Raw genomic sequence first — 27,712 nt, 5'->3', positions numbered from 1 at the left:
TCCTACAAATCCGTGTAATTTTTAACACCTAAGAATTTTTAACAACTGCTTTCAAAGTACAGTTGCAGACCAAATATTTTAGCTCTAGGTCACAATTCAATGCTTGTTGTGACTCCTTAAATGCTTTTTTTTTTGATCTTGACCATATCTTTTCAACTGCAAACACCTTATTTCTTCTTGAATAACAGTCAATACATAATACCGCTGCCCAATATCTCCGATAAATATTTTTGAAATGCCGCTGATGTTTGGGAAAAGTTATTATTTCGGCCATTCGGCTTTTAAAATCTTGAAGGCTTAATCTTAAGCCCCCATTTACATGGTGGATCTCTTGGGATCTTAAATGAGAGACTGTTAAAACAATATAAATATCTATTTATTTTCGCAACTGTTTATCGTTGTTGTTATTTTTTTTTTTGTTTATTCATAATACAAATACAAATAATAGAAATAGAAAACCAGAATAAATTTTATTTTCTATTACTTATTCAAAATACTTGGATATGTTCAAGTATAAGAGCTTAAATACATATTTTCCAAATGATATTTCCAACAAAACGAAATATCAAAAAATAGTTTATGTTGCATTCATAGTTGGTATATTACTTAATGGGTTAATTTTTTTAATTTTCTTATTAAATTTTGATTTACTATCAAAGGTCCAGTTTACAGGAGATGGTTATTTAAATTTATTTGGAAAAGCTAGGTTTTTCAATGATTATTCTTATAGCCGAAATTTGAAATTTGATTTTAACCGATATTTAGATGTTAATTATCATAATTATGGTGAATTATTAAAACCAATTGAAAGAGAAAATGCGTCTGCAATTTTCAATTCGGTTAATGGTGTTTTAAAACAAAAGGACAGTGATATATTTCCCAATGGAGTTTCAATATTTACGGGATTTATTCCAAAGGGAACATTTTTATATCACTCAGGAAGGGGATTTCCAACGAATCCAGAATGGATAGCTTTTGACTATGAATTCAGCTATAATTTCGGCAGTCATTTTAATGGGCCTCATAGAAATAGGGGAAATTCTACATATGGACCACCAGGAGGACCACCAGGAGGACCACCAGGAGGACCAAACAGACCCAATGATTATCACAGTCCAAATGGACCTTATAATGAACATACAGGTGGACCACCAGAGGGACCACCAGGAGGGCCTCCCAATGGACCAAATAGACCACATGGACCACATGGGCCTGGTGGACCCAAAGGACCAGGCTATGGAGATCATGATGAAGAATTCAATGGAACTGTATTATACACGTTTATTACCAAGAAAGCATTAAATAAAGTTTTGATTCTTGATGGAGCAAGTGCAGCAAAGACCACAACAGGTGAAATGGACAGTCAAGTTTTACTATCTAAATTGCCTACCAATACATCGGGATGGAAAGAACGAGAGATGGCAGAGAGAATTTGTGAATGGGGAGAAAAAGAGTTTAATGGGTTAGATGGTATAATTCGATTAGAAATTGGCTTTGAGATGATTGTTTGTAATTTTAAAAGCGACAAGATTGAGCTAATATCGCAGACCAAATTCATTGAACCAAAAGAGCTATTAGATTTTCCAATAGACGAAGAAGAGAGAAGGGGAGAAGAAGAAAAAGAAAAAGAAAAAAAAGAGTTTGAAGTTGGAAAAAGAAACGAATTATTTGATGGTGTCAAGTTGAATGATACTCGCGATGAGATATACCAGGAATTGATTACAATGGCAGGATATGAACATTATAAAGCAGGTTCAATCCATTACAATGGAGATGTTAGAGTGATGATTGATTTTAGAGGGTTTGTAACTGGTATTAATAGAGGGTATTTAAACCCCGATGAGTATGTTAGAAGATTGAATGATCTTGAAGAAAAAGAGAGAAATGATATGGTGAATGAGTTGAGTACAATTTTAAAGAGAAATCAAAATTTAATTAATTATTTAGATGGAACCAATTGGCAAACAGTTACCGGTTTAATTATTGAGAAATTTTATCCCATTTTAGGAATATTGAATCAAACATATGAGAATTATTATGAGAAGACATCTGGGATTGATATTAATAGTAATAATGGAAATGAAAATGAAAATGAAAATAAATTGAAAATAATTAAAGAAGAAATGGATATTTTTGCAAGAAATGTGTCGAAATACACTTTTAACTTTTACCGAAGATACATTGATTCAAATATAAAGGGCCTAGAGACAAGAAGAGCAACTGCATTGAGAGATGCAGTGTTTGATTACTCGCATCCCTACCAAACCATTCAATCTGAATCAGACCTATTGATCTGGTCATCGATCAGTGAGATCAGCAAGTTGATAATCAGTGAGGTGTTTTCCAGCTTTGAACTTTCTAAAGAGATGTTATGGAGCAGCTACGTCTCAGAAGACCCTGGAAATCCAGAAAGATTGCAGAAGTTCAATGAAAACATACTTTCGAGCCGGAAAGGCATGAACAGCTTGTTGAGCCTCTTGAACTGGTCAGCGTACTACCAGTGCGAGCAAAAGTGTCCATTGAACTCGCTTTGCTTTGTTCCCACCTGGGGGCCCAGTCCCTTGGGCTGGGGCAAAAGCCCTATTGGAATCGACTTCAGAGACGGCAGACGCAGAATCAGCCGAAGCTGTCTCTGCATCTCCGTCGACACGTTGATGGAGAACCGCCGGTTTTAGCTCCGTCGCAGCCGCAGTCTCGCCACAGCGCCACAGCTGCTCTAGTCTCCGCGCCACAGTTGCAATACATTGACCTGATTCGCAAGCACCGCGTTTGTTGTTTCCCGATCGGGCGCCCGCATTCCGTCCGCTTCTCGACCCGTGGCCACAGCGCTGTCGCGCCAAAAGCCGATGCATGCCGGCAGATGCACTCTCAGACGCCCGCTGCTGCAGGACGTTATCTGTGGACGGAAAGCCTGGGAGGAAACTCCATTGGTACAAAAGATGGAGCGATAGGGAGAGATTGGAGAGATGGTGAAAGAGTGCTTTATCGATAGCTTTTGGAGGCTCGACAGGTGTCTTGCTCGCGATCCTTTGCTTGAGATGCTTTGCTCGCTCGCTGAATGGCCAACAATTGCTCGACAGCAGCCCAATCCCACACTGCGTTCTGCTTCTGCTTTGCTCGAAGCAATTGAGCTGATCTTTTTTGTTGCTGGGCTCAGGCTGCGAGTCTTGTTTTTTTTCTTTTGTCTGTGGGTCTTTATATGTCTTTTAGCTGGGTTTTTTTAAACTTTTAATCCAGTCAAGACTTCCTCACCAAAAGAAGAGGAAAGCACAAAAAACAAGAAGTCCACCATATATCAAGAAAATCCTGTGTAGTCTAAAATATTCACCATTACAACAGTAAAACAGTAAAACAAAAAACATATATTATCTCTTTAAATACCACCCTATCATATTTTTCTACCCAATATCCAATAAAATAAGCAACAAATTGGGATTTATTATAACTTTTAATCATACCAACATAAACATTTTTCCAAGACTTCTTTCTATTATTAATTCAACTGGAATTAAACTTTAATTTCCACTGTTTTTCTATTATACCATTTTTCTCTGTCTTTTTTAGTTTCTTCTGATTCTTTTATTTTCCTCTGTATTCTTTTGTGTATTTTTTTCTTGGTGTTTTTTTTTTGTTTTTTATTGATTATATCTAAAAACTGTTATAATCCCTTTAATTTAAATTTCATACCAAATTTGTCGCTCTATTCCTTCAGCAAAAAAAAACAGTATCCCCAATCATAATGGTTAGTTTGATTAAAAAATTCCACAATAGGTCCAAATCAAAAAGCAAAGCCTCTTCGATATCATCTAATTCTGATCCAAAACCTTCAAAACCATTAAAACTAATTGATCCTTCCTCATTATCTTCGAAAAACTTATCAACTAAAAAAATCCATGACGATGAAAGTAATACCAAAGACAAAAAGATAAAAAAAGATAAAAAGGACAAAAAAGAAAATAAAGATAAAAAAGAAATCAATGATACTAAAGACAACAATACCATAATCAACAATATAATTAAAAACAATAAATTTATAAATAACCTTGATACCAATAAAAAAATTCCGAATACCACATTAACCAATAGAAATTCAATCTCTTCTATCAAACCTCAAATATCTCAAGTATCTCAAGTATCTCAAGTATCCCAAATATCCCAAATATCCCAAATATCCCAAATATCAAATATATCACATACCTCTCAATTATCAAAAAAATCAAAGACCTCTAACCACTCTCACAACTCATTATCATATTCAAATTCAATTGATAATTCGGGATCAAAATTAAAAAAAATCAACACAAACTCAAGCATCAATTCAAACTTATCTCCCTATAAAATTAAACCTTTACCAAAAGTAGATTCCTTTGCTTCAAATCATGTTCACTCAAACTCTTCGTCTTATAATAGTTCATTTCCTGCATACTCATTAGCTAACAACATTTCCAATAATATCAACATTACAAATACCACAAATAACAATAACACTAATTTTATCATCGGATCAACTATGATGAGAAAATCTCATACAAACTCCTTTTCTCATCACTCTCTTAATTCAACCTCCTTTAATTCATTATCTTTCAGTTCTTATAACTCCCTAAATTCAAATTCAAACTCAAACTCAAATTCAACTTCAAATTCAAATTCAACTTCAATCCAAAGTTCATCCTCCAATCCAAACTCATTTTCAAATTCTTCCTCTCTTTCACATCACAACTCAAACTCAAAATTACGTCTTACATCCCTAAATTCCCAAGATTTCAATAAATTTTCTCCTTTTATCACTTCAAACAACCAATTTCAATTCTCAAACCAGAACCCTCCTCAAATTCAAAATCAAAAAAGATTATCCATAAATTCTGTTAAAACTCTAAACTCGATCATCACGAACAATTCCGTATCTCCAATCTTTAATTATCCAACCTTTAATTCTGACGATTTTGGTAAACCAATTACCGAAGTTGCTTCAAAAAACGATGAAAAATTGATTTACGATGGTTTTGGTGGTATAATCAAAAAATCAAAGCTCAAATGTGATTCCTCAAAAGTAATAATAGTCAAAGTCCTAAAAAGACCCGAACAAATCGATCCTTCTTTGATTGAAGAACCAACTTCAAATCTAAATTCAAACTCACTCACCTCAATAAACACATTTTATGATAAACTATCCAAACATGAATTTTTCCTAACTTTAAAATCAAAAAATAGAAACGTAATTCAAGTTATAAATATGTGCAAAGATTTTGATACTGAAAGTGCCAGTGACGATAAAAATGATAATAGCCCTTATTATTGGTCTATTGTAATGCCTTTTTATTCCAATGGGGATTTTTTCACTTTGATAGCCAAATCAGTTAACAAAAAACTATTTCTCTCCTCAAAAGTCAAAGATTATATGTTTAAGGAATGTCTTCAAGCTGTTAAATTTATTCATTCAAAAAATATCGTTCATAGAGATATAAAATTAGATAACTTTTTGATTGATGAAAATTGTGTTTTAAAATTAACCGATTTTGGAATGTCTATTGATTTACATGAATTGGACGAAGAAAGCAGTATCTTTAACAACGAATGTAATCAAAATATTAGAATTGGAACAAAATCATATAGAGCTCCTGAACTTTGTGACAACTATAATATAAATTCAAATAATAATAATAACAACAGTAGCAACAGTAGCAGTAATGGCAACACTGTTTCAAATATCACCAAAATTAAAAACTACTATAAACTCGATGTTTGGTCATTAGCAATATCTTATATATTATTATCCTCGAACATTTCCAAACCTTGGGAAATTGCTGACAAAAAATCCTGTCCTTCTTTTAAATGCTTTAGGGATCTTTACATCAACAACGATCTCAACAATAAAATTAGAATTAATAACACTGACAAACAGAATTCTTGGATCAAAAATTTGGTTAAAGTTAATAATACGAAAGAAACTGAAAAGGTCCTTAATTTTGTTGAAAGGTTAAGTTTTGATAGTAAGAGTGTCGTTCTTAAAATGTTGAATGTAGATCCAAACACCAGAGCATCGATAAATGATGTTTGGGACAGTGATTGGATGAGCAATAGAGTTGACTTTTGCACCAGAGAGGAGTTGAGGGAATCTGTTGAGAGTATACTTAGGTAACTGTTATTGAAAAGTTTGTCTTTCTGTTTTTGTATTAGTATCTACGATTTTTCATGTGTGCTTTTTTTAATTTTTTTTTTAGAGTTGGGTGTTGGTAGAATAAATATATATTGGAATATTTTTTTTTCCTTTTTTATAGATTGGTATATCAAAATTTTAAATTTGTGCAAAACAGAATTTTCATTTCACGTCAATTTAGTAGTAATAAAGTGATATCATAAAGAAGAATTAAAAACAGTAAAAAAATTAAAAAAAATTAAAAAAATAAAACAAATAGAAACTGAAATAAAAATGGATAAAAACCCCTGAAACAAATAAAAAGTATTAGAACTAGAATAGCCAGGCAACAAACTTGTAATAGAACCACTTGGCATTCTTTTTGTCGCCTCTAGCTAATGCTTCTTCCTTTTCGAGTCTCTCATGTTCTTCTTGTTCAGCCAAAATAATATCTCTGTAACTATACAAATCGACATCTTCAGCTTTGATTACCTTGGTTTTGTAGATGAATTTATAGCCTAGCCATAGAACAAAGAAAACTGGAATACCGATATAACCAGTGATGAAAGTTTTGTACTTGAAATCTCCGAATAAAAAGACAGTAAAGTTTTTGATGAGGCAGATGAGAATAATGAAGAATAAAGAAACATAATCGGCCCATGGTTGCAAAGGAGCCTTGTAAAGCAAAGTGTTTCTGTCGACACCTTGAGTAATTAAAGCTCTCATGAAATACATATGACAAATGATAATTGTAGCCCAACAAATCAAACCGAAAATTGAAACAACCGAAACGAAATAACCAAATAAAACCTTTGAATCATCAGTAACATTCATATAAGCTAATAATGCAAATACGACTGCAACACCCAAAGCATAAACTGGAACACCATATTTGTTTGTTCTAGCAAAGAATTTTGGAGCATCCTCATTGCAAGATAAACCATACAAGGCACGAGAAGCCAAGTAAAGATCTGAATTGGAAGCAGAAAAGATAAAGACTAAAATACAACCATTGATAAGATGTGGAAGACCAGAAATACCAGCAGAAATAGCAGCAACAACAAAGGGAGAAGCAGCAGCAGAACTTTTTTGCTTGTTTGCAAATGCCAAATTAGGATCATCGTAGGCAACACAACAACCTAAAAACAAGACATTTAACCAGTAAAACAAAGCAATACGCCAGAAGGTTAATTTGATAGCCTTTGGAATGGCTTTGACATTTTGTGCCTCACCAAAGGTGATACCAACCAATTCTGTGCCCAAGAAAGCAAAAACAGCAGTGACCAAAACAGAGACAAAGGCAACAAATCTACCAGTGCTGCCTTCAATACCATCATAGGCTTTGAATGCACCTGGATCTTTCCAGTATCTGAAACCAGTTCTGTCACCATTGGGACCACCGCCTAACATGAGAATGAATAAAAAGAAGATTAAACCAACACAAGTTAAAACCTTCAAACAAGATAACCAAAATTCGATTTCACCGAATTTTTGGACACCAAAGAAATTAATTGCAGTGATAGTAACTAAGAAAATAGTGATCCAAACCCCAGGATTGATTTTGTCCCTATGAACCCAATATTGCATAACCAAAGCACCAGCAGTCAATTGATTTGGGCAAACTAAAAGATATTTTAAAAGATACATCCATCCAACAGCAAAACCCAAAGCAGGATCAACATATCTGTGAGCATAACCAGTAAAACCATCTGGAAGTGGAATATAGGCAGCCATTTCACCCAAGGCACACATCACATCATAAACAATAAAACCAACTAAAACATAAGCAAGAAAAACAGAACCAGGACCTGCTGCTGCCAAAGCTGAACCAGTACCAATAATTAAACCGGTACCTAAAGCACCACCAATGGCAATCATAGTAATATGACGAGCTTTTAACTTCTTTTTCAATTTTTTACCATCTTCGAGATAGACCAAGTGTTTTTCAGTAGTCTCGATATCTCTCAAATCGTTGACACTTTTAGTGTCAGAAACTTCTGCATTTTTCTCCACTGAAGAACCCATATTGAAGCAAAACTCTATTGATCAGTAATCTTGTTCAACTTTTTAAAAAAAGCGCAAAAGAAATCAGAAAAAAGAAATGGAATATAAAGAAAAGAAAATTGAACAGTTCTCTTTTTTGATTGTTTTTTTTTGAACGAAAAGCAACTGAAATCTGGATTTCTTTTATAGTTATATGAAAAATAACACAATAGTAGAAATGGAATATTTCCTCAAAAACTTGATAATAATCTGAGCAAAAGATTAGAACAATGTGCGTTAATTGTAACCAGAAGTATTGATTTTTTTAATTATTAGATTCAGATAAAAAGCTAGTTCATTAGTTTAAATCTAATACGCAAATTAGGTTCTTCATAATGTTGAAATAAAAGTGTTGTTATTCTATTTTTCCAAGATTCTGATAGCAGCAATTTGAACAAATATAAAATGCTGGCAATCTACTCAACACTGGTTATCAATATTTTGCAAAATCAGTATCCTGTAAGAGAATCAGAGCCAGTATTCCACCCTTTAAACTATTGCAAACTGCAAAAAAGCAACACATCTCTCCCTCGCTGTTGTGCCTGTTTTGCTAGCAGCAGTCAACCAGTGAATTATTATATTCAATTCAAGAGCATGCTTTGACTCTCATACCAGGCGGTTTGGTGTCAAGTTTTCAAGTTATCCACGACCTATCTCCTGCTCAAGACACGACAATGTTAGGGAAGAACAACGATAGTTGTATTCAGGGCCCAGCAGCTGTTACAACATGGAGCTGAATATCCTGCTGGCTTTCCAGCAGCTCGCAGGTTATGGCTGTTATCTGGCTGTTGTAGCAACTTGAACAGCTGAACCCACCCAGCTGCCTAAGCGACTCAACAGGAGAATATCGTTTAATGAGAAGCACTGTGGACAACTGAAGAACAAGACTTGAGACAAGCAAAAGCTGGAGGAAGCCTCAGATGGAAGCAAACATTCAAAGCTTAATTGCTCAGCCAGTTGAAACCTGTCTCGAGCACCAACTTGACATGGTCTTATCTGATAGCAGCCGTTAAACAAAAGTACATCTAAGTTTGCAATGATAGACAGAGGTCTTCATGTTGCAATTCTAATCCAGTAACATGTTGTTTCGCCTGCTGTTTAGCTGCTTTTTGTTCTGAACCTCAATCTTATGCTGTGCTGATTGCAGGTGTATAAGTAACCCAGAATAATGTGCTCAGACACCTTAATTTGATGTACAAGGCATTATCACTTACGCCCGAAATACACAGCTGTATTGAAAGTTATATTAACAGTTGATAACATTTTACAGATCTAAAACAAGCATTCAGTTAAAACGAGCAATCTGGATAAAATAAGCAGTTCAGATAAAATGGTCCATTCAGATAAAGTGAACCTCTTTCAGTCTGCAAATATAGATTGCGCAGAAAATAACTTCAGTTGAACACAGAAATTAAAAGCATTTAGTTGTTTTTTTCTTTTTTTCTTTTAATATGTCAATTGTGGCAGTTCAACACTTTTCATTTGCACAACTCAAGCCAGTTTTCAGCATTGTAATAAGAGTATTCGTTGCCGTTTTACTATGGCTATTAAATGCTTAGTCTTAAATACTTAGTCTTCAACTACAAGACTTGGATTCTGCTTCCATATTTATTCACCTGGCTGGTGCAAAATGAACCAACATACAAAATACAGAGGAAACAAACATTACTTATCCATTCTGGCACTCCTGGCTCCAAATTGAATAGCTCTTTTCGGTTCTTCACTTACAAACTCTAGGTCTAACGAAACAGCCACTTTTCTTAAAAAGTACTTTTTGATTAGCTTTGGTAATTGTCCATTTTTGCTTTGTTTCTTTTCTCGTTTTTTCTTCTTCAAAGTACTTTCAACATCGTTGCTAATCCCAGGTGCTTTGACACATTTGGAATTTATATAATTCCAGTCCACCCAAACCTTATAATTTAATGGAATCTTTTTCAACGAAAAATCAATAATATCGTTACATAAAAATGGGTATCTCAATTCCTTTCCCCAAGAACATATGACTTTGTCATCTCTCCCCAAGTTTCTTTTCCAGATCCTTGAAATGTCCAATAACAATTCTTCCTCTAGAGATCTGTAACTGCTTATTCTCATTTTTTCAACTTCTTCGCAATCGTGAGAACCATTGTTTTTGATGTTGGCTCTCAACAATTTGTAGTAGTCGTTAAACACACCTTCATGTCTCGAGTAACCACCAAACAATTCATCAGCACCTAAACCACTAAGCAAAACTTTGCAATTCGAATTGAAATTAGATTCTCTCTTCAATTCCCCAAATTCAATACTTTTAGAATCCAATGTCATTTTTTCTTGATCTAAAATTACTTTGCTTCCTAAACCCCTGCTTGCAAAAAAAAATGCAATGCTTATACTTAAATCCATCACACTTTGTTCTGGCCAAATCAATTTTAACACACGTTTTTTCCCCTCGATATATTCTTTATAAGAAATATCTATTTCAATTAAATTAAATTCAACCCCAACTGGGCCATAGATCTTACAGAGTTCAAACCATGATTTTAATGCCAATTGTCGATCGGGAACAGCTGAAGCCTGTTTACGAGTCCTAGGATTATCAAACCCAACATTTAAAAGATCAATTGTTTTACTTTTTTCAGAAAAATCTTTTGATGAAACTAGTTGAAATGCACAAAGGGCTGCAATGATTGTACAATCAATGCCACCGGAAAATAAAATAGCAAATGAGGAATTAGTTGTAGTTTGCACTGCACCGAAATTAGTATCTTTATTGCTGCCAAAGTTTATAAGATTTTGAGGAGGAAAATATAATTTCTCAACCTCTGAATTTTCATGTAAAGGCTCAATAGTTTTTATTCTTTCATAGATTGACCTGTTCAATAGTATTGAAAATTCTTCAATGTATGGCCGGATCTTACCTGAATCATTATAATCACTTTCCAAAACCTGACAAAGGTTGTAGTTTTGACTCTTAGTAGAATACTCGTCTATCTTAAACAATTTTAAACTAAATGAACTCAAATCAAAACAATATATAATGCCCCTTTCACAGTCAACCCATTGACCATTCAATTTACTCAATTTATAATCGTCTAGACCATCATTTATATTTTCAATATTTTGATAGTTCAAGCTTCCATGACATTTGCATATTGGAGGTAGTGAGGATAAATAGATTTTTTTTGTTTTGGAACAAATTGTAAACATAAGAGATCTTTTGCCAACACTATCTCTTCCAAAATATAGCCTTTTGTTAAAGCTATCGTAAATGCTGTAAGCAAATTCTCCATCCATGGCAGATATAGTAAATAAAATTGATTCTTGGTATTTCGTGTGATTCACGTCTATCTTTTGACAGTTGGACAACAACTGAGACATGAAGAACAAAGTATCGTTGGAATACTGCTTCAAATCACTATCAACTAGCTCAGTATTGTATAATTCTCCATTGAACTGAAGAACAAATTGGCCATTCACCAAAGGCTGTTTTGTAAATGGAGATCTTAGTGACAAAATCGAAGAAAAGAAAGTCAATCTTCCATACAAATTGTCTGCATTCTTGATATTCTTCGCAAGCATTGAGCCATAGTTGGGACCTCTAGACAATATTCTGGGAATCAATGCACCAACAATATGATCTTCAGTCTTGAATCTCTCTGCAATCCAAGCACTTGAACACTGTCTATCAGACGACGCTCCAGCCAACAAATCCTGCCTGAAATCTTCGTTTATAATCCCAGCTATCTCTTGTTCATCACACAACTCAACAAATGTGTCTGGGGAGTCTCTTTTCTTCACTTTTCTTGTCTCTTGAACATAGCTGAGCAATATTCCACACATTGTTCAGCAGCTCTTCCACTTGATGAGTAACCGATTCCAGGCTCCGAAGCCAAATATTTTCCACGTTTTTCACCAAAAAAAAAAATTTAAATCGAGACTAACCACCTCATCTTCAAAATGTCTTTTGATCAACAAGAATCAACACTCGAAGCCGAAAGCTCTGGTTCTGACGTGAACAACACTGCTCTTGGTGAAGTTGGCAACAATGCAGCTGCTGAGTCTAGCAAAGTGGCACAGAAATCTCAGCTAAAGGGCAAAAAAGGTAAAAAGAGTAAAAAGGGCAAACAGCAACTTACACCTGAAATAATTGCTGAAAAAAAGAGACAAAGAGAATTGAAGAAACAAGAGCAGATAAATGAGATGATCAAAAATGGAAGAGACACATCTGATATCAATGTTCCTCCTGATTTGAGATTTAAAAAACGACCTTTTTTGCCTGTTCACAACAGTTCAGATGAGTGTGGTGTTTCTGTTGAATCAAAAAATCTTGGAAATGGCTTCAAAATCAAAATTATGACCTACAATATACTAGCACAGTGTTTGATCAGAAGAAAATTGTTTCCAACCAATGGATCAGCATTGAAGTGGGTGAAAAGATCAAAGGTTCTTTTATCTGAATTCCAGTACTATAATGCTGACGTTTTATGTCTTCAGGAAGTTGACCATATTCAATTTGAATCATTTTGGAAAACTGAGTTTGAAAAACTAGGCTATAAATCTGAATTTTATAGATATGGAATGAAAAACCATGGTGTTGCTATTGTTTATCGTGTGGAGTATTTTACAAAAATTGATTTATCATACATTGTATATGATGAGATTAATACGCTCAACATTAAGGCCAGAACATTCACTTCTAATATTGGCTTAATGATAGCATTGGAGTTTACGAAAAATGTGTTGCATAGCTTCTCTGGGACTGCAAAAAAGAAGGGGATTATCATAGGAACCACTCATTTGTTTTGGCATCCATTTGGTACTTATGAAAGAACAAGACAAACGTATATTGTGCTATCTCAAATGAAGGGGTTTCTTCATAGAGTGGCTGTGATAAATGTGAAAAATCAATCAAATCCCAAAGAACTTGTTGATCCGATTGAGGTGAAAAAAGAAAAATCTTATTGGTTTAGTTTTTTTGCTGGAGATTTCAATTCTCAACCTTATGATACGCCATATTTATTCATAACAGAAAAACCTGTTTTGTGTAAAAAGGACTCTAAAGCAAGAAACATCATTTCTTGTGCAACTTCATTTGAATATTCTTCAAAAAGGGGAAGTGGTGAAAGTGAATCTAAAGAAGAAAATGTGGAATATTCTGGAGAAAATCAACCCAAAGATACAGATCCAGAGTTTTTCGAAGCTACAGAAGAACAGAACAAGTTGGTTGATGATATGCTCAGTTTGCATAACTCATTGCCAGTAAGAGCAATAAGTTTGTATTCTGTTGCTTATAAAAATGTTCATCCAGAAAATTCTGGTATTGACAATAATAAAAATGAACCCTTTTTCAGCAACTGGGCTCATTCTTGGAGAGGATTACTTGATTACATTTTTCTTATCAAGGACTGGGACCTAAATTCAAATAAGCAAAATGTTGATACATTAAAGGATTTTGAAAATGAAAATGAAATGAAAATTGTTAATTTACTAAGAATGCCTGAGTTTAGTGAAATGGGTAAAGAACCAAGTGGACAACCAAGAGAAGGGCAGTATCCAAGTGACCATCTCTGTATGATAGCAGAAGTCGAGCTTAAAATTTTTGAATGAAATTTTATAAGTCCTTGGTTTATTTCAAGATTAGAAGATCACCATATATTGATAAATAAATAGTTAAATAAATGAAAAAAAAAAAATAAAAAAAACTAAACACATCTAACTCTATTTAATCACATTATTCAGTGCTCACCAATTCCAAACACAAATCAACACATTTCCCAATTCTCCCTTCATTCATTACAACCAAGTCTTTGACAATGGAACGATCAAGTTGAGGAAACATTGTAACTAAAGCATTTATATTCTCTTCTAATTCTTTGTCATATAATGATTTTGCCAAGTATTCTGCCTTAGATTTTTGTTTAGCGATTTCTTCTTCCTCATTGACTTTTTTTGGTTGTTGCTTTATCTGTTCATTAGTTTCCTGCTCTTTAACAGGTGGTGGAGTTTGGAAAAAGGAAGAAAATGATTTAGCGATAAACGTAGCAGAATTTGTAATGACCTCTGAGGGAGTCATATCCTGAGTTCTGTCTAACAAAGAAGTGCTGGTTGAAGCTTGTGAAGTTTGGGGTTCATTTATCAAATTATTATTATTTGAATGTTTTGGAATAGGGGATAAAATTTTCGCTTTTTGCTTTTCAATTTTTGCTTTATGTTCATTTAATCGTTGTTCCCATTCTTCATCAGTGATGGTCAATGAGTTTTTGTTTAGTTTTTCAAGAAAACCAATGACTACCCAAAAAGAGGATAGATAATAACTCACTTCTCCTGTTAACCAATCTTTATTTCTAAATCTTTCTATATAATAAAGATTCGAGGTTAATTTTAAATCCTTTTTTTCCTTGTTGACCGAATTACTTAGAATAATATAAATTAGTAAGGGTATGAAAGAATCAGCATTGGTTTCCTTTTCAAGCTGTTTTAATAGACCAAATATAACTTTACAACAATTGAGTATGCAAATGATTTTATCTCTAGGAGAACGATAACTATTCATTTTGGTTAACTGGTTTTGAGCTAATTTGATAAATTCAGAACCCTTTTTAATTAATTTTGTATCCAAATCTAAATGTTTAGGAGTTATCCAGTTGAATTTTCTGATTTGTTTATTTAACATGACATCTTTGATAATATCTTCAGAATGGGATTGATCTAAAGATGAGACCTGAATAGCAGGAGAAAAAACTTGATCGTATAATCTATTCATAATTAATTTTTCCATGCCTTCTTGACAGTTGATATATTCGGTTTCATTCATTTTATTAAATGGGTGACATGCTAGCATTTTTGAATAGATAAAGTTTTTAAAATCTGAAATTAATTTGACTTGTTCATTAACAGACCAAGTTCTTTTTGAGAAGGCTAGCAAAAACGATTTCAAGTAACGAACAATTGGATCAGCTTTTTTGTTTTTCAAATAGGTTAGAAATCTTTGAAAATCAAAGGGTAGGTTATTAGGGTCTTGTTTTTGAATACTTTTATGTAATTCATTTTCTTTCTCTTTTTCGGCTTTCAATTTCTTTTCTTGAATTTTTAGTTCTAATTTTGTGGTGGGAGGAACAGTTTTGTTTTCGATTGTATCATTATTTTCATTATTATTATTATTATTATTGTTATCATTTTCATTTATTGGTGGGTTCAACAGTATATAAGGGCTCTCAGATACACTTCTTTTATGGTTTTTATTTTTGTCATTAAGATTTAAAAGGTCATTATTGGCTGGGTTTTCGGAGATGGATAAATTGGATAAATCGTTTGATAATTTATATTCAGATTTTGATCTTTGATGAGAAGGTGAGGGTGAAGGGGAGGAAGGGGAGGAAGGAAATAAGCCAGATAAATTTGAGGAAACGTTTTGGCTATTTAAGATATTTGAGATTTCGTTATCATGAGAATCAAAAGTATCATCGTTATGAAGATCAATTTTATTATGTTGTTGGAAATGTGATAAATTATGGTCATTTTGAATATCTATTAAATTGGCCTTTTCAGGATCATTTATGACGATAGAGGGCTGCAGATCATTTGTGATTTGTGAATTTATGGTTATATTGAGGTTTGGTATTGTTTGGGTGTTTGAAATTGATTTTTCATTTAAATTTTGAGAAAGTATTTCGGATATTTGTTTTAAACTTTTATCTTTCTCTTTCTCTTTATCTATATTATTAGTATTTTGGTGTAAAATTGAATTAGAATGTAAATTGGAGTCAGATTCAGGTTCAGATCCAGATTCAGAATTTGAATCTGAATCTGAAGAATCATCATTCAAGTCTATTAAATTGTCGGTTTGATTATTATAGGTTATTCCGGATAAAGCAATAGGAGAATGGATTGAAGGAGTTAGCTTAGAATTTGTGGAGGTGGTTATAAAATTTCCATTGATATTTGTATTGTTAACACTAGTAGAGAGAGAGGAGTCGTGGAGCATATTTGTAGTTGGATTCAATATGAACTTTTGATTTAAAATATTGCTATTTTTGCTGGAGTTGGTGTATCTGTTTTGATCGTCTTTTATATTGCTGTTCATCTTCAGTAGAGGTCAAAAATTCAGGGCTGTCAAACAGAAACAAACTTGGAATGGTAAGTTTGCTATTACTTAATTAAGTTATTACTGAAAGCACCCAATAAAGGTCTTGCAGAGTATCCTGAGAGTCAATTAGAACTGGTTAGAGCGTTGAATCAGGTTGATTTGAACTGATATATATTAAAAATTAACAAAATCAAGAAAACAATTGGGAATATCGGATTATTTGCACGGATCTTCCCAAACAGGCAAACAAACTATCCGGCCCATGCACGGATAACCGGACTACAAACCGTGGTTACGGACGTAAATGGCTGCACCCTTCTGCGGCCTCTGCTGCTTGTCTGAAGCTGAAAAAGAAGCCAAATGGTCGGCAAAGAAAGCACTAAATACTACCGGCAGACAACTGGCTTGGAAGCAAGAAATACCAGCTCAGTGGTGCGAAAAGCAGTCTCTGTTTCTGCAGCCAGAGAACTGCTCTCTGTTGCCTGCCTTGAAAAACAATTTATTGATGCACACGCACGCACACGCACGCATTTTCACTTTACAAAAACCCAGTTTTGCTATGCTCTGATTGGCTGTTTTCAGAACCAGTATAGAAGATTAATAGTGCTTTTTTGCAATCGCTGAATTGAATAGAAGATGGTCTTTAAAGCGCTGCTCACTGTGGGTCTGCTGTGAGCTGGGTGGAAAAAAGCAGTTGTTTCTATTATAAAGAGACAGACTGGCAATGTTCATATAAGCTTTTTCCTTTTCAACAAGGTGCTTGTTTGCTTTGACAGATTATCCCACAGCTTTCCAGCGATGAGCAATCGGAATCGCAGATATTTAGCTTTGGCTTTTCTTCTTTCAAATATAACACAGGCCAAATATCTCAATCTATGTGCTGATCCAAGGTGGTTAAAAGAAAAGAATCAAAGTGAAATCAATAGATAAAAGCAGATCTAGAAGAGTTACCACGCTGGAGAAATGAAAAGTTTCAATATTCGATGGATTCGGAAATATCAGCCTATTAAGCAGTGTATCAGGATTCTCTTTCTGCACCCAATAAAACCCCAGAAATCGCTCAAGAAGTTTGCGATCCACTTTGAATTACAAACAGATCCATTTACCAACCTTTGGAGAGTTTCTTCCATCCTTTTATCTCTCCAACAAAGCTGAATTTTACCACAGATTGATCTGAAAACCTCAATGTTACACTTCGAGAGGGTTTAGGGCTGTTATTTGTATGCAAAATGTTGCTTGTATCACATGATTGCTGCTTTCCAGTACCCACTTCAGGTGAACTGTCCCGTTAAAACGGGGTTTACGTTTAAAAATTTTTTCAATTGACTAATGAAGAACTTTCTTCTTTTATCATGGAGCTTCAATTCTCTTTCCTTTTCGTTTTCTTTTCACTTTTTTCTTTTTTTTCCATCTCCTCTAAACCTGTAAATAAAGCTTTACTCAAGTCCACTATAATAACACTCTTATCTCAGAATGTCTCCTCCTACTTTAAACTCTGATAAAAAACAATCTGGTTATGCTAGAATTCTTGGTTCTGGTGCTGCAGGTATTTGTGAAATAGCTGTTTTCCATCCTGTAGATACCATCTCCAAAAGATTGATGTCCAACCAAACAAAAGTCACTAATGCTAGCATATTGAACAAAGTCATCTTTAGAGAGCACTTCCATGAACCCTTTGGCAAAAGAATATTCACTTTATTCCCAGGTTTAGGTTATGCTGCCTGCTATAAAGTCTTGCAAAGAGTCTACAAATATGGCGGTCAACCTTTTGCTAACGAATTCTTAACTAGAAACTTCAGTCATACTTATCAAGATTTATTTGGTCAAAAAAATGGTAAAGCTTTAATGAGTGCAACTGCTGGTTCAATGATTGGTATCGGTGAAGTTGTCCTATTACCTTTAGATGTTCTTAAAATCAAAAGACAAACAAATCCAGAGGCTTTCAAAGGCAGAGGCTTTCTCAAAATTATCAAAGATGAAGGTTTAGGTTTATATCGTGGTTGGGGTTGGACTATGGCTAGAAATGCTCCTGGTTCTTTTGCTTTATTCGGTGGTAATGCTTTCGCTAAGGAATACATTTTCGGTTTACAAGATTATACATCTGCCACTTGGACCCAGAACTTTATCTGTTCCATCTTCGGTGCTTCAAGTTCTTTAATAGTCTCGGCTCCATTAGACGTCATTAAAACTAGAATTCAGAATAAAAATTTCGAAAACCCTGAATCTGGTTTCCAAATCTTGAAAAATATGGCCAAAAATGAAGGTATTAGTTCTTTCTTCAAAGGGTTGACTCCAAAACTATTGACTACTGGTCCAAAATTAGTTTTCTCTTTTGCTTTGGCTCAAACATTAATTCCTGCATTTGATAGATTATTGAAATAGATTGATTTTAACTAATTAGTCATTCAAAAACTCCTTTTTTCATTGTTATCTTTAATGTAATTTTTTGTATTTTTTGTATTTTTGAATTGTTTTTAAACTTTTCCACCATTACTTCTATTCTTATTGTTATCATTTCATGTAAATAATTATTATATATTTTAATTTATGATCTCAATTTTCTTTCTCAAAACAAAAGTATGGTATTGAAATGTTCTCTATATCATGCAAATCGAAAAAAAAAAATAAAAATAAATAAATAAATAATAGTAAAACTAAAGAAAATAAAGTTCGTATATTTTTAAAAACCATACTACTTGGGTACATCTGTTCTGTTATCAGTTTCATACTCATCATCACTATTGAATTGATTGTCACTATTATTGTTCAAACTCATTCTATTATCCCCTCGATTATTCCTATTGTCATCTTCACCTATTAATTCATCATCTGTATTTATAGTCATATTGCTCAAACTTAAACTATCATTATCACGGTTACTTTCACTATCCTCATCTGGTCTGATTAATTCGAGCTCATAATCATCTCTACGACGATGGGGTCTTCTTTTGCTCACTGCCTTAAAGTAAAATAAACATACAATAAAACTAACCACAATCAAAAAGAAAAAATAGGTTCCATAATTCGAATCAACATTATGCAAATATTGCCCTTCACCTTCAGATGTAGAAGTGGCCTCTATAGCTGTCTCTTCAATAATTTCTGTAGTAGAAGATATTATATTGCTTGATAAAAGTGATGAAGTTGAGCTGTTTATTATTCCAATATTTGTCTCACTACTTGAGCTCAGACCTGACACACCGCTTTGAGTACTACTTTGAGTACTAATTTCTGTACTTGATGCCGGTATGAATGAAGTTGTTCCACTTGATACAGATGCTGCATCTGGCTGGTCATTTTCTTTGTCCTCCTCACCTGGTAAAGGAAATCTTTTAGCCTTTGATGGATCTATACATTCACCAAAAAATTTTATAACCCAATCATAAAATTTCACTTTATTTTTTTGACCTCTATTTATAACCTGTAGTTTCCAAACCCCCTCACCAGTCTCATTCCAGTGAGCAACAGACATAAAGGTCCAATTATTAAAGCCCTCATTTGATTTATCATATGGTCTTTGGATACCTAAGTTTGAAATAATACCACTGGGAGATATCAAGTTTACTTCAATTTTGCCTCTATTTTTTGCTGACATATTTATTGTGACTGTAACATGTTCAATGTGCTCAAAATTTGCTTTTTCTAAATCCTCTTTATCAATGTTTAGAGTATAAGTATAATCTCTATTAGTATTTTCCGCCCATTCAATATCTTCATTCACATGGTAAGGAGAAGAATAATACCAAGCTTGGGGTTTAACGTTTTTCCAATCTTTCGCCATATGAACCATAGTATAGGCATCAATCTTTCCATAACCATATTTATGGGAAAATCTTTTTTTAACATTAGTTATTTGATTCTCAGGGTTATAGCAATCTCTTTTGAACATTACTGTATCCTGCCAATTACCATCAATATCGTTTATTTCAACACTTGATAAAATAGAAAGATATTGAATATCTCTCCAAGTCAATTCTGGATTTGCTTGTAATACCAAAGAATATATACCGGCAGCTAAAGGAGCAGCAGCAGAGGTTCCGCCATGGTTATCTGTGCATCTATTATTTATGTCCGTTGTATGAATATGCTCACCAGAGCCTGAAGAATATGTTACAACCAACACAGCTGAACAAGCTTCAGCATATGGGGGATGAGATCCCTTGTGATCAATTGCGCCGACCGTAATAGAATAGATTGAATTGGTATAACCATCAAAGTTGCAGTTATCACCATTCAAACCACCATTACCACTAGCAAAAACGTAAATAGAACCCTTTGATTTCCTTCCATCCAATATGCCTTTGACTATAGCCTTTCTAACAACTAATTCTGGTGCCTGCATTGATTTTCCATCATCAGGTGGACCCCAAGAACAAGAATAGATATCATTGACATCAAGTCCATATATTAATGAAGCTGCTTCTTCTTCGGCAGTAATTTCGCCAGATAAGATTCTAATGCCAGCTACTTTTGAGTCATAAGCCACACCTATACCACAATAACCATTGTTTTTGGTAGCCGCTATTTCAGCAGCACATCTTGTGCCATGGTAATCATTTGATAGTTGAGGAGCAGGTAATTTTTGATTTGCATTGAAATCATAAGAACCTTCTTCACAAAAATTATCTTTTAAGTCTTGTGAATGAAAATCCAAACCATCATCAACTATAGCTGTTACTACACCCTTGCCGGTAATATTTTCGTACCATAATCCTGTAGCATTAACATCATGACCAGGGAAACTTGGATTAATTAAATGCCATTGTTTAATGAATTCAGGGTCGTTTATTTGTAAATCTTTTTGAGCTTGAAAAATTGGTTTCATGGAAGAATCGTATTTCCTTTGAGGATCAGCTTCTGGATATGAAATTGGAATGGGTAATCTTTTTTCAAGCCTTTTGGGTCTTAAAGGATGTAAAGATTTAATGAGAAAATTATTGGCTATACTATTATACATATTATGCGTTGATCTCTTTTTCAACAAGAAATCGTCGTTTTGCTGGTCACCATTTTTGGATAGAATTTCGTTATCAAAATCATCTATTGAGGGATCAGATTTGTCATATGAAAAGACATATAGATCATCGAAACCTCTGAAATTATGTTCGAATCTGAATTGAGGGTAGTTTTTCTGAAAAATGTCCATAATATCGAGATCAGCTATATTTCCGTCAACATTTTGAGTAGAAGTATTTGTTTCTGATAACTGAATTGCAATATAATTTCTGTTTATGAAATCTTTTGCAGGAATATTTCCATTGTTGAAATTATAGTGATTTTTGTGATTATTGATCGCCTCAAAACTCAGCATTATTCTTAATTCCAAACTCCGTATTTAGCAAAAAAACAAAATTTAAAATCTATAACCCAAAAACAAATAAACAAATGTGGTCCTCATTCAGGGCCAGCAGCAGTATATAATTGAGTCTGGAGAGGCTTTCTAAATAACGAGGGTTGTGAACATATAATATAGATGATCAATAAAACACAGGTTTTTTACCGAAGTCTATGATTTGGAACATGTAATGCTTAACTGAAAAAAACAAAAAATAGAAATTTTGTGATTACGTGATACGTTTGTTGCACGAGGCGTGGCCGGAAAACACAATCCGAACTCGGACGTTCGTGAAGCAATTATGGTCCGTTGCCCCAAACGAAATACACAAGAATTAACCACTTATGAAACGAAAATTGTGTTTCCGCAAAAAACATTTAATTCACAAATACCTTGATAAAGATTGCAATCCAAACAATATAAATATGATCACTAAATAGCTAGATAGAAATAAAATAAAACGAGAGGAAAAGGAGAGAGAAGTCTACTAAGTCATGAGCACTAGAAGAAATCTCTATCTTTTCTTCGACGACTGTTGACCTGACAGCATCCAAGTCAAGAACACTGATAGTGATAACAAAAGGGAACTTGATACTTCACCAATGGCTTCCAAAATCAATGAATTAAATCAAAGAGTTGAGTTAATTGAATCGAATGTTGCATCCGGGTTTGAACGACTAGAACGAATGCTCGAAAGTGTATTAACTCGTAACGAACGGTCGGAAATCGGTTATCGAAAGTCACAACAACGTTTTAGCAAAAGCAACTCTTTACGTAATCAGAACAATCGTAGCCAGCTGCAAAGAATTAGCACAAACATAAGCAAAATAAAAGCAAGAAATGATTTTGCATCAATAAATTTCATAAAAAGTACAGAAATACCAGCTATATAACTAAAAAGGTATCAGCACAGACAACGCATTATTAAATGTATAAATAACATGTACCATGTTTAGTAATTCATAATTGGAGGGTTGGCCGAGTGGTCTAAGGCGGTAGACTTAAGATCTACTGGGAGACTTCCCGCGCGAGTTCGAACCTCGCATCCTTCATTTTTGTGTTGTTGGAAACAGTAGTTCACGTGTCTGAACAGAGAAGCTGTTTTTGTTTGATGTCGTGTTTGTGGTCGAACACCGGGCGAAAAAGTGCAAAGTTGGTTTGCACAAACGCGCTTATTTGATCCACTGCATGGTGCTGCAGATACACACCCTCAGACTGCTGCTTCAAAAATAAGGTTGTTGTGATATTGTTCTTTTGGTCTTCATGCTGAAAGCCCTAACTATATATCTGCCTATTTCCCATGCTCATGAGAGCCTCTTCCAAGTCTCTATCTGAATTCAAACATGTCGATGCAAAGTCAGAATAGCTGACGTCCTTTTTGCTGTTGTTAACTTCTTCATTGATTTGCTTATTTTGAAATGATTCTGTTGTTTGCATGTCTGTTACGTATTTATTTCCATGTTTTATTTCATTGCAATTACATCTATCATTAGCGTCATCGTAACCTGCATAAATAGAACCATCATTATTAGGATTGTCAATCCAGTCTTTACTATTTGAGTAAGGATATGTATCAACAAAATTATCTAGCTCAGATTCAAAAGGACTCTTCTCCATTTGACTTGATGACAATAAATCACCATAACTTATATTTCCGTTTTGATCCTCAATAATGTCAAATTGAAATTTAAAATTATTCTTGAGAGCTTCGTCACCGGTTATATTGCTGTTTTTACAAAGGCCAATGTAATTTCCAGTGTTTAGGTTATTAATATCTAAGTGTTGATCTATTTGATCACCGCAGATTCCTTTGTTGTTAGTATCAACATAGATAGGATTATTTGGATTATTTATTCCACAATATGAATATTGATACAGAGAAAATTCAGATGTTAAAGCAGCATCATTATCATATGCCATTTGAATGCTACTCATTACCACCTCCTTTATTTGTTCGTCACTTGTTTTATATAAGGCATCATTATAATTGTAAAGCCCATTAATATGACCATCATTGTTATAGATATCAGTATTATCATAATTATCATAATAATCACCACTAACATAGTTGTTACTATTATCACAAGCAATGGCATCAGAAATATTGGGAGCAGTAGAATAATTAAAACTGTATTTATCATTAAAACTCTGAGCACTGTTGCGATTATAATTATCCAATTGATTATCAATACCATCCGGAAAATAAGTATAATTATTATAAATCGTTTGAAAATGAGGATCTAAACTTTGAGAATCAATAAATTGTTGAGAATAAAAGTTTAGTGGTTTGGTAGTTGAATATCTAGGAACAGAAGCATGATTTAAATTGGAATTTCCTATTAAATCATTCAAGTCTGTAGTAGTAGGATTTATTTTATTACTCATATTACCCACATCATTCATACTATCCATAATACTATCGTCGCCATTATTAATTATCTTTGTCTTGTCCAAAGTATATCCATCGTCGTTATCTATAAATTTAGACTGAAGTTGTTTTGGTAGCGAAGCCATGTATAGATTGCTATATGTATTATTTGATATTATAAAGCCAGTTGTGATTCCTCCTGATTAACAACACATTCTATAAAAAACCAGATACCTGAGAGTAAATTTATATGTTTTGATCAAGAAACCATATAACGTTGGGGTTTTTGTGCACCAAAAGCAAAGAAATTTCCAACAGATAAAAAATCACCTATAGTTCCAACTTTGTTTTAAACATTCATAACTGTGTAATTCGATATTCCTGATCAACTCAAACTGCAATAGAACAGCTTGTTAAATCCATTGTTACGACTTCTTTCAGTCAATTGTAGATGATAAGACCAAGCATTGGAGGTTGGCTCCAGATGCAACGCTTTACAAAACAACCCCAATCGGTTGATTCAGATCTTCAGCAATACCAAAATAGTCAGTAGCATAATAAATAGCACGATTATCAGATACCATCAGAGTACTAGGATAGTTTGCTAGCAATTATATCTTCTTTCTGATATCTTTCTGATTATATCTTCTTTCTCTTTTTGTTGCGCGTGATTTTTTTTTTTTTGCCGAATTTTCAACTTTTCAATGTCTTCTTTTCAACATCTCGAAATACGTTATCTTTGCACATTTGGCTGAAGAGCTGTTTGATACTGGTACTGTTTTGCCGTTTATAAAATGAGTTCTAATAGCAAAAAAGGATCCATAGTCAAAGCAAAAATGGTGTCTAACGAAACAACATCAAGCTCAAATCTCAAAGCAAAGCCCAAAATTATAAGACCTGCGAGAGTGCAAGTTGATCCTTCAATTATAGATCAAAATGACAAACCAGAACAAAATGGGAATATATTTAATATTTGGTATTATAATTGGGGAGAAAAAGATCGTTATGCTAAAAAATCACCCTTTAGATGCAATATTAAACAAGATAGTGGATATACATTAGCAGATGATTCGAACTCTTTAATTTTTTGTTTATATTTTGCTAGAGGATGTTGTTTTAAAGGAAAAGAGTGTGAATATTTGCACAGGTTGCCGGATCCAATGAGTGATTCCATTAATATTCCACAAACTTTGGATTGCTTTGGAAGAGAAAAGTTCAGTGATTATCGAGATGATATGGGAGGTGTTGGAAATTTCCGAATACCCAATCGAACATTGTATATTGGACAAATTAGAATGCCTGACAACTCTGAAAAGAGTTTGGATGAGATTTTGTACCAAAATTTCAAAGAATGGGGTAAGATTGAGAGAATGAATATTATCAATGATAAAAATTGTGCTTTTATTACGTATGAGCATGAATTGAGTGCACAATTTGCTAAAGAAGCTATGGCACATCAATCTTTAATAAATGTGAAGAAAAATCATGGGAATAAATCTGCTATTAGTGCCATTAATACTAATAGTACCATTAGCAGTTATAATAGTACTACTAATAATAATAATGAATGTTTAAATGTTAGATGGGCTAATGAAGATCCAAATCCAAGAGCTAAAATAAGAAATGAGAAATATTTACAAAAACAAGCGATTGACACCGTTAAACAGATATTAAATAGAATGGATGGAAAGTATGAAGATTCTAAGAATGGTGGAGAAAGTAAAAAGGTGGTAGAAGAAGCCAAGCCAAAGAGGAAAAGAATATTAGATGAAGAAGGAAAAGGAAAGGAAAAGGAAAAGGAAAAAGATAAAAATGAAATGAATGACAATCGGTATAAAAAACAAAAAATGATACAGCCACTTGAGAAAGGTAATGCTGTGACAAAGTTTAAGAATGAATTAAAAGAGATAAAGAATGAGAATGAGAATGAGAATGAGAATGAGAATAAGAAAAAGAACAAGAATAAGAATAAGAACAAGAACAAGAACAAGAACAAGAAAGAGGGAAATAAAGATAAAAATAAAATGGAAATTGAGAGTATATTAGATGAAATTGGTTGTGAGAAAGATAAAATTGATAAGCAAATTAATGAATTAAAGAAATTAAGTAAAGCTAATCTTGAGATGTCGGAGAAAATACATGAGAATAAATCGAAAGAAAGTGATAAATTAGCAGTATCACTGGAATCACTTTCTGATTCTCCTCCTAGATTGGATGATGATAAGAAGATGTTTAGATTCAAAGAATCTTCTACAGATATAAGCGCCAGATATTATTCATCGTCTGAGAAAAGTACTTCATATGCTGAGTCTGGAGGCGAAACTGGAATGATTAATCTTGGTGGATATGAGAGTGATTATGAGGAAGAAAAAGTGGAAAAGAAGGATGAGAATTCAGATATAAGTGTGGATATAGACGATTGGGAAAGTGGGAAAAAGAGAGCAGTTGCGAAGTTAACACGAGATGAAGAAGAGGCTATGGTTGAAGATTTGTTTGGAATTAAGAGTATGATTAGTGGGTATAATGGGGGAAGCAATGGTGGTAAAAAGGATATTAGTGATGGTAGTGAAGATGGTGAAAGTGAAGAGAGAATAAGTTGATATTTTAAAATAAGAGCATATATAGTTTATGATTTTGGAAAAAAAAAGGGAAATGGATAACTTGGAGTGAAAGCATTATTTAACTGGTTTAAGGGTGATTATAGATATGATATCTATATGGAGAAGAATACATAGTATTAACTAAGGAATATATAGTATTAACTAAGGAATATATAGTATTAATTAAGGAATATAGTGTTAATTAAGGAATATATAGTATTAATTATAAATATAGAATTATAATTTTGATTTTGGATCTCTAGTGACAGTACAATTGATCAAGCCATTTGGATGTGGAGAAGGGTAGAAAACCTCATCATTTTTTAAGTTATTGAACCAGGAAAAATCCATTAGGAAGTAATGTTTATTTGGGAGAGTGTAAGTAACAGATTTAATCTTTGAGGAAGTTTTCAAGATTTCAGAGGCCATATCATACATTGTAGCTTGAACAGATGGAGAATTTTGAGTTGCAAACAAATCTAGAGTTATCTTTCTTGCAGAGGCATATGTTTTGTCGAATAGACCATTGTTGGATAGATCTGAGATATTTGAGGAGGTGATTTGGTTTGACCAAACCCAGGAGGCATCAACGTCAGTTGAAAGGATTCTGTCGTTGGTTGGTTTCAAGGTGGTGTAGTCACACTTGTTGTAGCCGTAAAACATGGAGCCAGTGGACTTCAACAAAGTGAGGTCCTTGATGCCTGAGGTCAATTTGAAGTCGCCGACTCTGGATCTGAATAAATGGCAGATTCTCTTCTCGTCACCATCTTTGATGAAGGAGTGGTCGTGGAATTTATCGTTGACCAAGTATTTTGACCATCGGAGCTGGATAATATCGACGTCGACACTGGAGATATGATCGTATTTGGCGAGGAAATGAGAAGCCAAGATGTTAGCAAAGTTTTCGACCAAGAAGGGGTCCTCTGTTCTGGCCTTGATCAATATGGTGTTTTTGACAGTATCTGTGGGCACAATTGGAGAATTATCAGCCTTTGTGTAGGAGACATCAAAGGCACCTTTGAGAAGCACCTTCACAGTGACCTCGATGACATCTTGGATCTTGGGGTTGGATGGGTCTCGTTTGATTTTCAAGAACTTGACATTGTCCTTGCCGTAGATGGAGTCAACTAAAACCGACATAATGAGAAAAGATTGTAGCAGCAGC

The 27,712-nt window shown here is 33.8% G+C and overlaps 12 protein-coding genes and 1 non-coding gene across 13 annotated transcripts; 7 read left to right on the top strand and 6 right to left on the bottom strand.

Moving 5' to 3' along the window:
- Positions 1-800: 800 nt before the first annotated feature.
- On the top strand, positions 801-2,567 carry ASCRUDRAFT_16121 (uncharacterized protein; the record flags this gene model as incomplete). The annotated part of the gene is made up of 3 exons (XM_020189399.1): positions 801-1,005; positions 1,234-2,067; positions 2,122-2,567. Coding segments are annotated over 3 exons (1,485 nt in total), but the record flags the coding sequence as incomplete, so codon positions are not given.
- A 2,741-nt stretch (positions 2,568-5,308) lies between these two features.
- On the top strand, positions 5,309-6,139 carry ASCRUDRAFT_31350 (kinase-like protein; the record flags this gene model as incomplete). The annotated part of the gene is made up of 1 exon (XM_020190264.1): positions 5,309-6,139. One exon carries the CDS (start codon positions 5,309-5,311, stop codon positions 6,137-6,139), a length of 831 nt encoding a protein of 276 aa, XP_020049396.1.
- Positions 6,140-6,469: 330 nt separating this feature from the next.
- On the bottom strand, positions 6,470-8,161 carry DIP5 (dicarboxylic amino acid permease; the record flags this gene model as incomplete). Its single annotated transcript, XM_020191588.1, has 1 exon — positions 6,470-8,161. The coding sequence occupies one exon, from the start codon at positions 8,159-8,161 to the stop codon at positions 6,470-6,472; it is 1,692 nt and encodes a 563-aa protein (XP_020049395.1).
- A 1,683-nt stretch (positions 8,162-9,844) lies between these two features.
- Positions 9,845-11,998, bottom strand: ASCRUDRAFT_79657 (putative asparagine synthase; the record flags this gene model as incomplete). Its single annotated transcript, XM_020194405.1, has 4 exons — positions 9,845-10,006; positions 10,091-10,931; positions 11,157-11,810; positions 11,838-11,998. 4 exons carry the CDS (start codon positions 11,996-11,998, stop codon positions 9,845-9,847), a joined length of 1,818 nt encoding a protein of 605 aa, XP_020049394.1.
- A 117-nt stretch (positions 11,999-12,115) lies between these two features.
- NGL2 (RNA exonuclease) lies at positions 12,116-13,765 on the top strand (the record flags this gene model as incomplete). The annotated part of the gene is made up of 2 exons (XM_020194404.1): positions 12,116-12,193; positions 12,245-13,765. The coding sequence occupies 2 exons, from the start codon at positions 12,116-12,118 to the stop codon at positions 13,763-13,765; spliced, it is 1,599 nt and encodes a 532-aa protein (XP_020049393.1).
- Positions 13,588-16,397, bottom strand: VPS9 (guanine nucleotide exchange factor VPS9). The gene has a single exon (XM_020192705.1). The coding sequence runs from the start codon at positions 16,239-16,241 to the stop codon at positions 13,890-13,892; it is 2,352 nt and encodes a 783-aa protein (XP_020049392.1). The 5' UTR covers positions 16,242-16,397; the 3' UTR covers positions 13,588-13,889.
- Positions 16,398-17,717: 1,320 nt separating this feature from the next.
- GGC1 (Ggc1p) lies at positions 17,718-18,626 on the top strand (the record flags this gene model as incomplete). Its single annotated transcript, XM_020190248.1, has 1 exon — positions 17,718-18,626. One exon carries the CDS (start codon positions 17,718-17,720, stop codon positions 18,624-18,626), a length of 909 nt encoding a protein of 302 aa, XP_020049391.1.
- A 310-nt stretch (positions 18,627-18,936) lies between these two features.
- ASCRUDRAFT_31906 (S8 family peptidase) lies at positions 18,937-21,390 on the bottom strand (the record flags this gene model as incomplete). The annotated part of the gene is made up of 3 exons (XM_020190312.1): positions 18,937-19,322; positions 19,437-21,185; positions 21,252-21,390. The coding sequence occupies 3 exons, from the start codon at positions 21,388-21,390 to the stop codon at positions 18,937-18,939; spliced, it is 2,274 nt and encodes a 757-aa protein (XP_020049390.1).
- A 574-nt stretch (positions 21,391-21,964) lies between these two features.
- On the top strand, positions 21,965-22,500 carry ASCRUDRAFT_74478 (uncharacterized protein). The gene has a single exon (XM_020192704.1). The coding sequence runs from the start codon at positions 22,182-22,184 to the stop codon at positions 22,470-22,472; it is 291 nt and encodes a 96-aa protein (XP_020049389.1). The 5' UTR covers positions 21,965-22,181; the 3' UTR covers positions 22,473-22,500.
- Positions 22,501-22,547: 47 nt separating this feature from the next.
- On the top strand, positions 22,548-22,631 carry ASCRUDRAFT_t22. Its single transcript has one exon. It is a non-coding gene; the product is annotated as a tRNA-Leu (tRNA).
- Positions 22,632-22,819: 188 nt separating this feature from the next.
- ASCRUDRAFT_74477 (uncharacterized protein) lies at positions 22,820-24,549 on the bottom strand. Its single transcript, XM_020192703.1, has one exon. The coding sequence runs from the start codon at positions 24,091-24,093 to the stop codon at positions 22,855-22,857; it is 1,239 nt and encodes a 412-aa protein (XP_020049388.1). The 5' UTR covers positions 24,094-24,549; the 3' UTR covers positions 22,820-22,854.
- A 234-nt stretch (positions 24,550-24,783) lies between these two features.
- On the top strand, positions 24,784-26,547 carry CWC2 (active spliceosome conformation promoter CWC2; the record flags this gene model as incomplete). Its single annotated transcript, XM_020191587.1, has 1 exon — positions 24,784-26,547. The coding sequence occupies one exon, from the start codon at positions 24,784-24,786 to the stop codon at positions 26,545-26,547; it is 1,764 nt and encodes a 587-aa protein (XP_020049387.1).
- A 237-nt stretch (positions 26,548-26,784) lies between these two features.
- ASCRUDRAFT_90047 (urate oxidase) lies at positions 26,785-27,687 on the bottom strand (the record flags this gene model as incomplete). The annotated part of the gene is made up of 1 exon (XM_020195043.1): positions 26,785-27,687. The coding sequence occupies one exon, from the start codon at positions 27,685-27,687 to the stop codon at positions 26,785-26,787; it is 903 nt and encodes a 300-aa protein (XP_020049386.1).
- Positions 27,688-27,712: the final 25 nt, after the last annotated feature.

This window comes from Ascoidea rubescens, assembly GCF_001661345.1.
Source record: "Ascoidea rubescens DSM 1968 unplaced genomic scaffold ASCRUscaffold_2, whole genome shotgun sequence".
NCBI classification, from domain to species: domain Eukaryota; kingdom Fungi; phylum Ascomycota; class Saccharomycetes; order Ascoideales; family Ascoideaceae; genus Ascoidea; species Ascoidea rubescens.
Note: the sequence above shows the minus strand (reverse complement) of the source record. Positions and strands in the feature narration are given on the sequence as shown.

Excerpts from the sequence above, each read along its gene's own strand:
- ASCRUDRAFT_74477 (XM_020192703.1), bottom strand. The coding sequence starts at position 24,093 with ATGGCTTCGCTACCAAAACAACTTCAGTCTAAATTTATAGATAACGAC.
- VPS9 (XM_020192705.1), bottom strand. The coding sequence starts at position 16,241 with ATGAACAGCAATATAAAAGACGATCAAAACAGATACACCAACTCCAGC.
- ASCRUDRAFT_74478 (XM_020192704.1), top strand. The coding sequence starts at position 22,182 with ATGGCTTCCAAAATCAATGAATTAAATCAAAGAGTTGAGTTAATTGAA.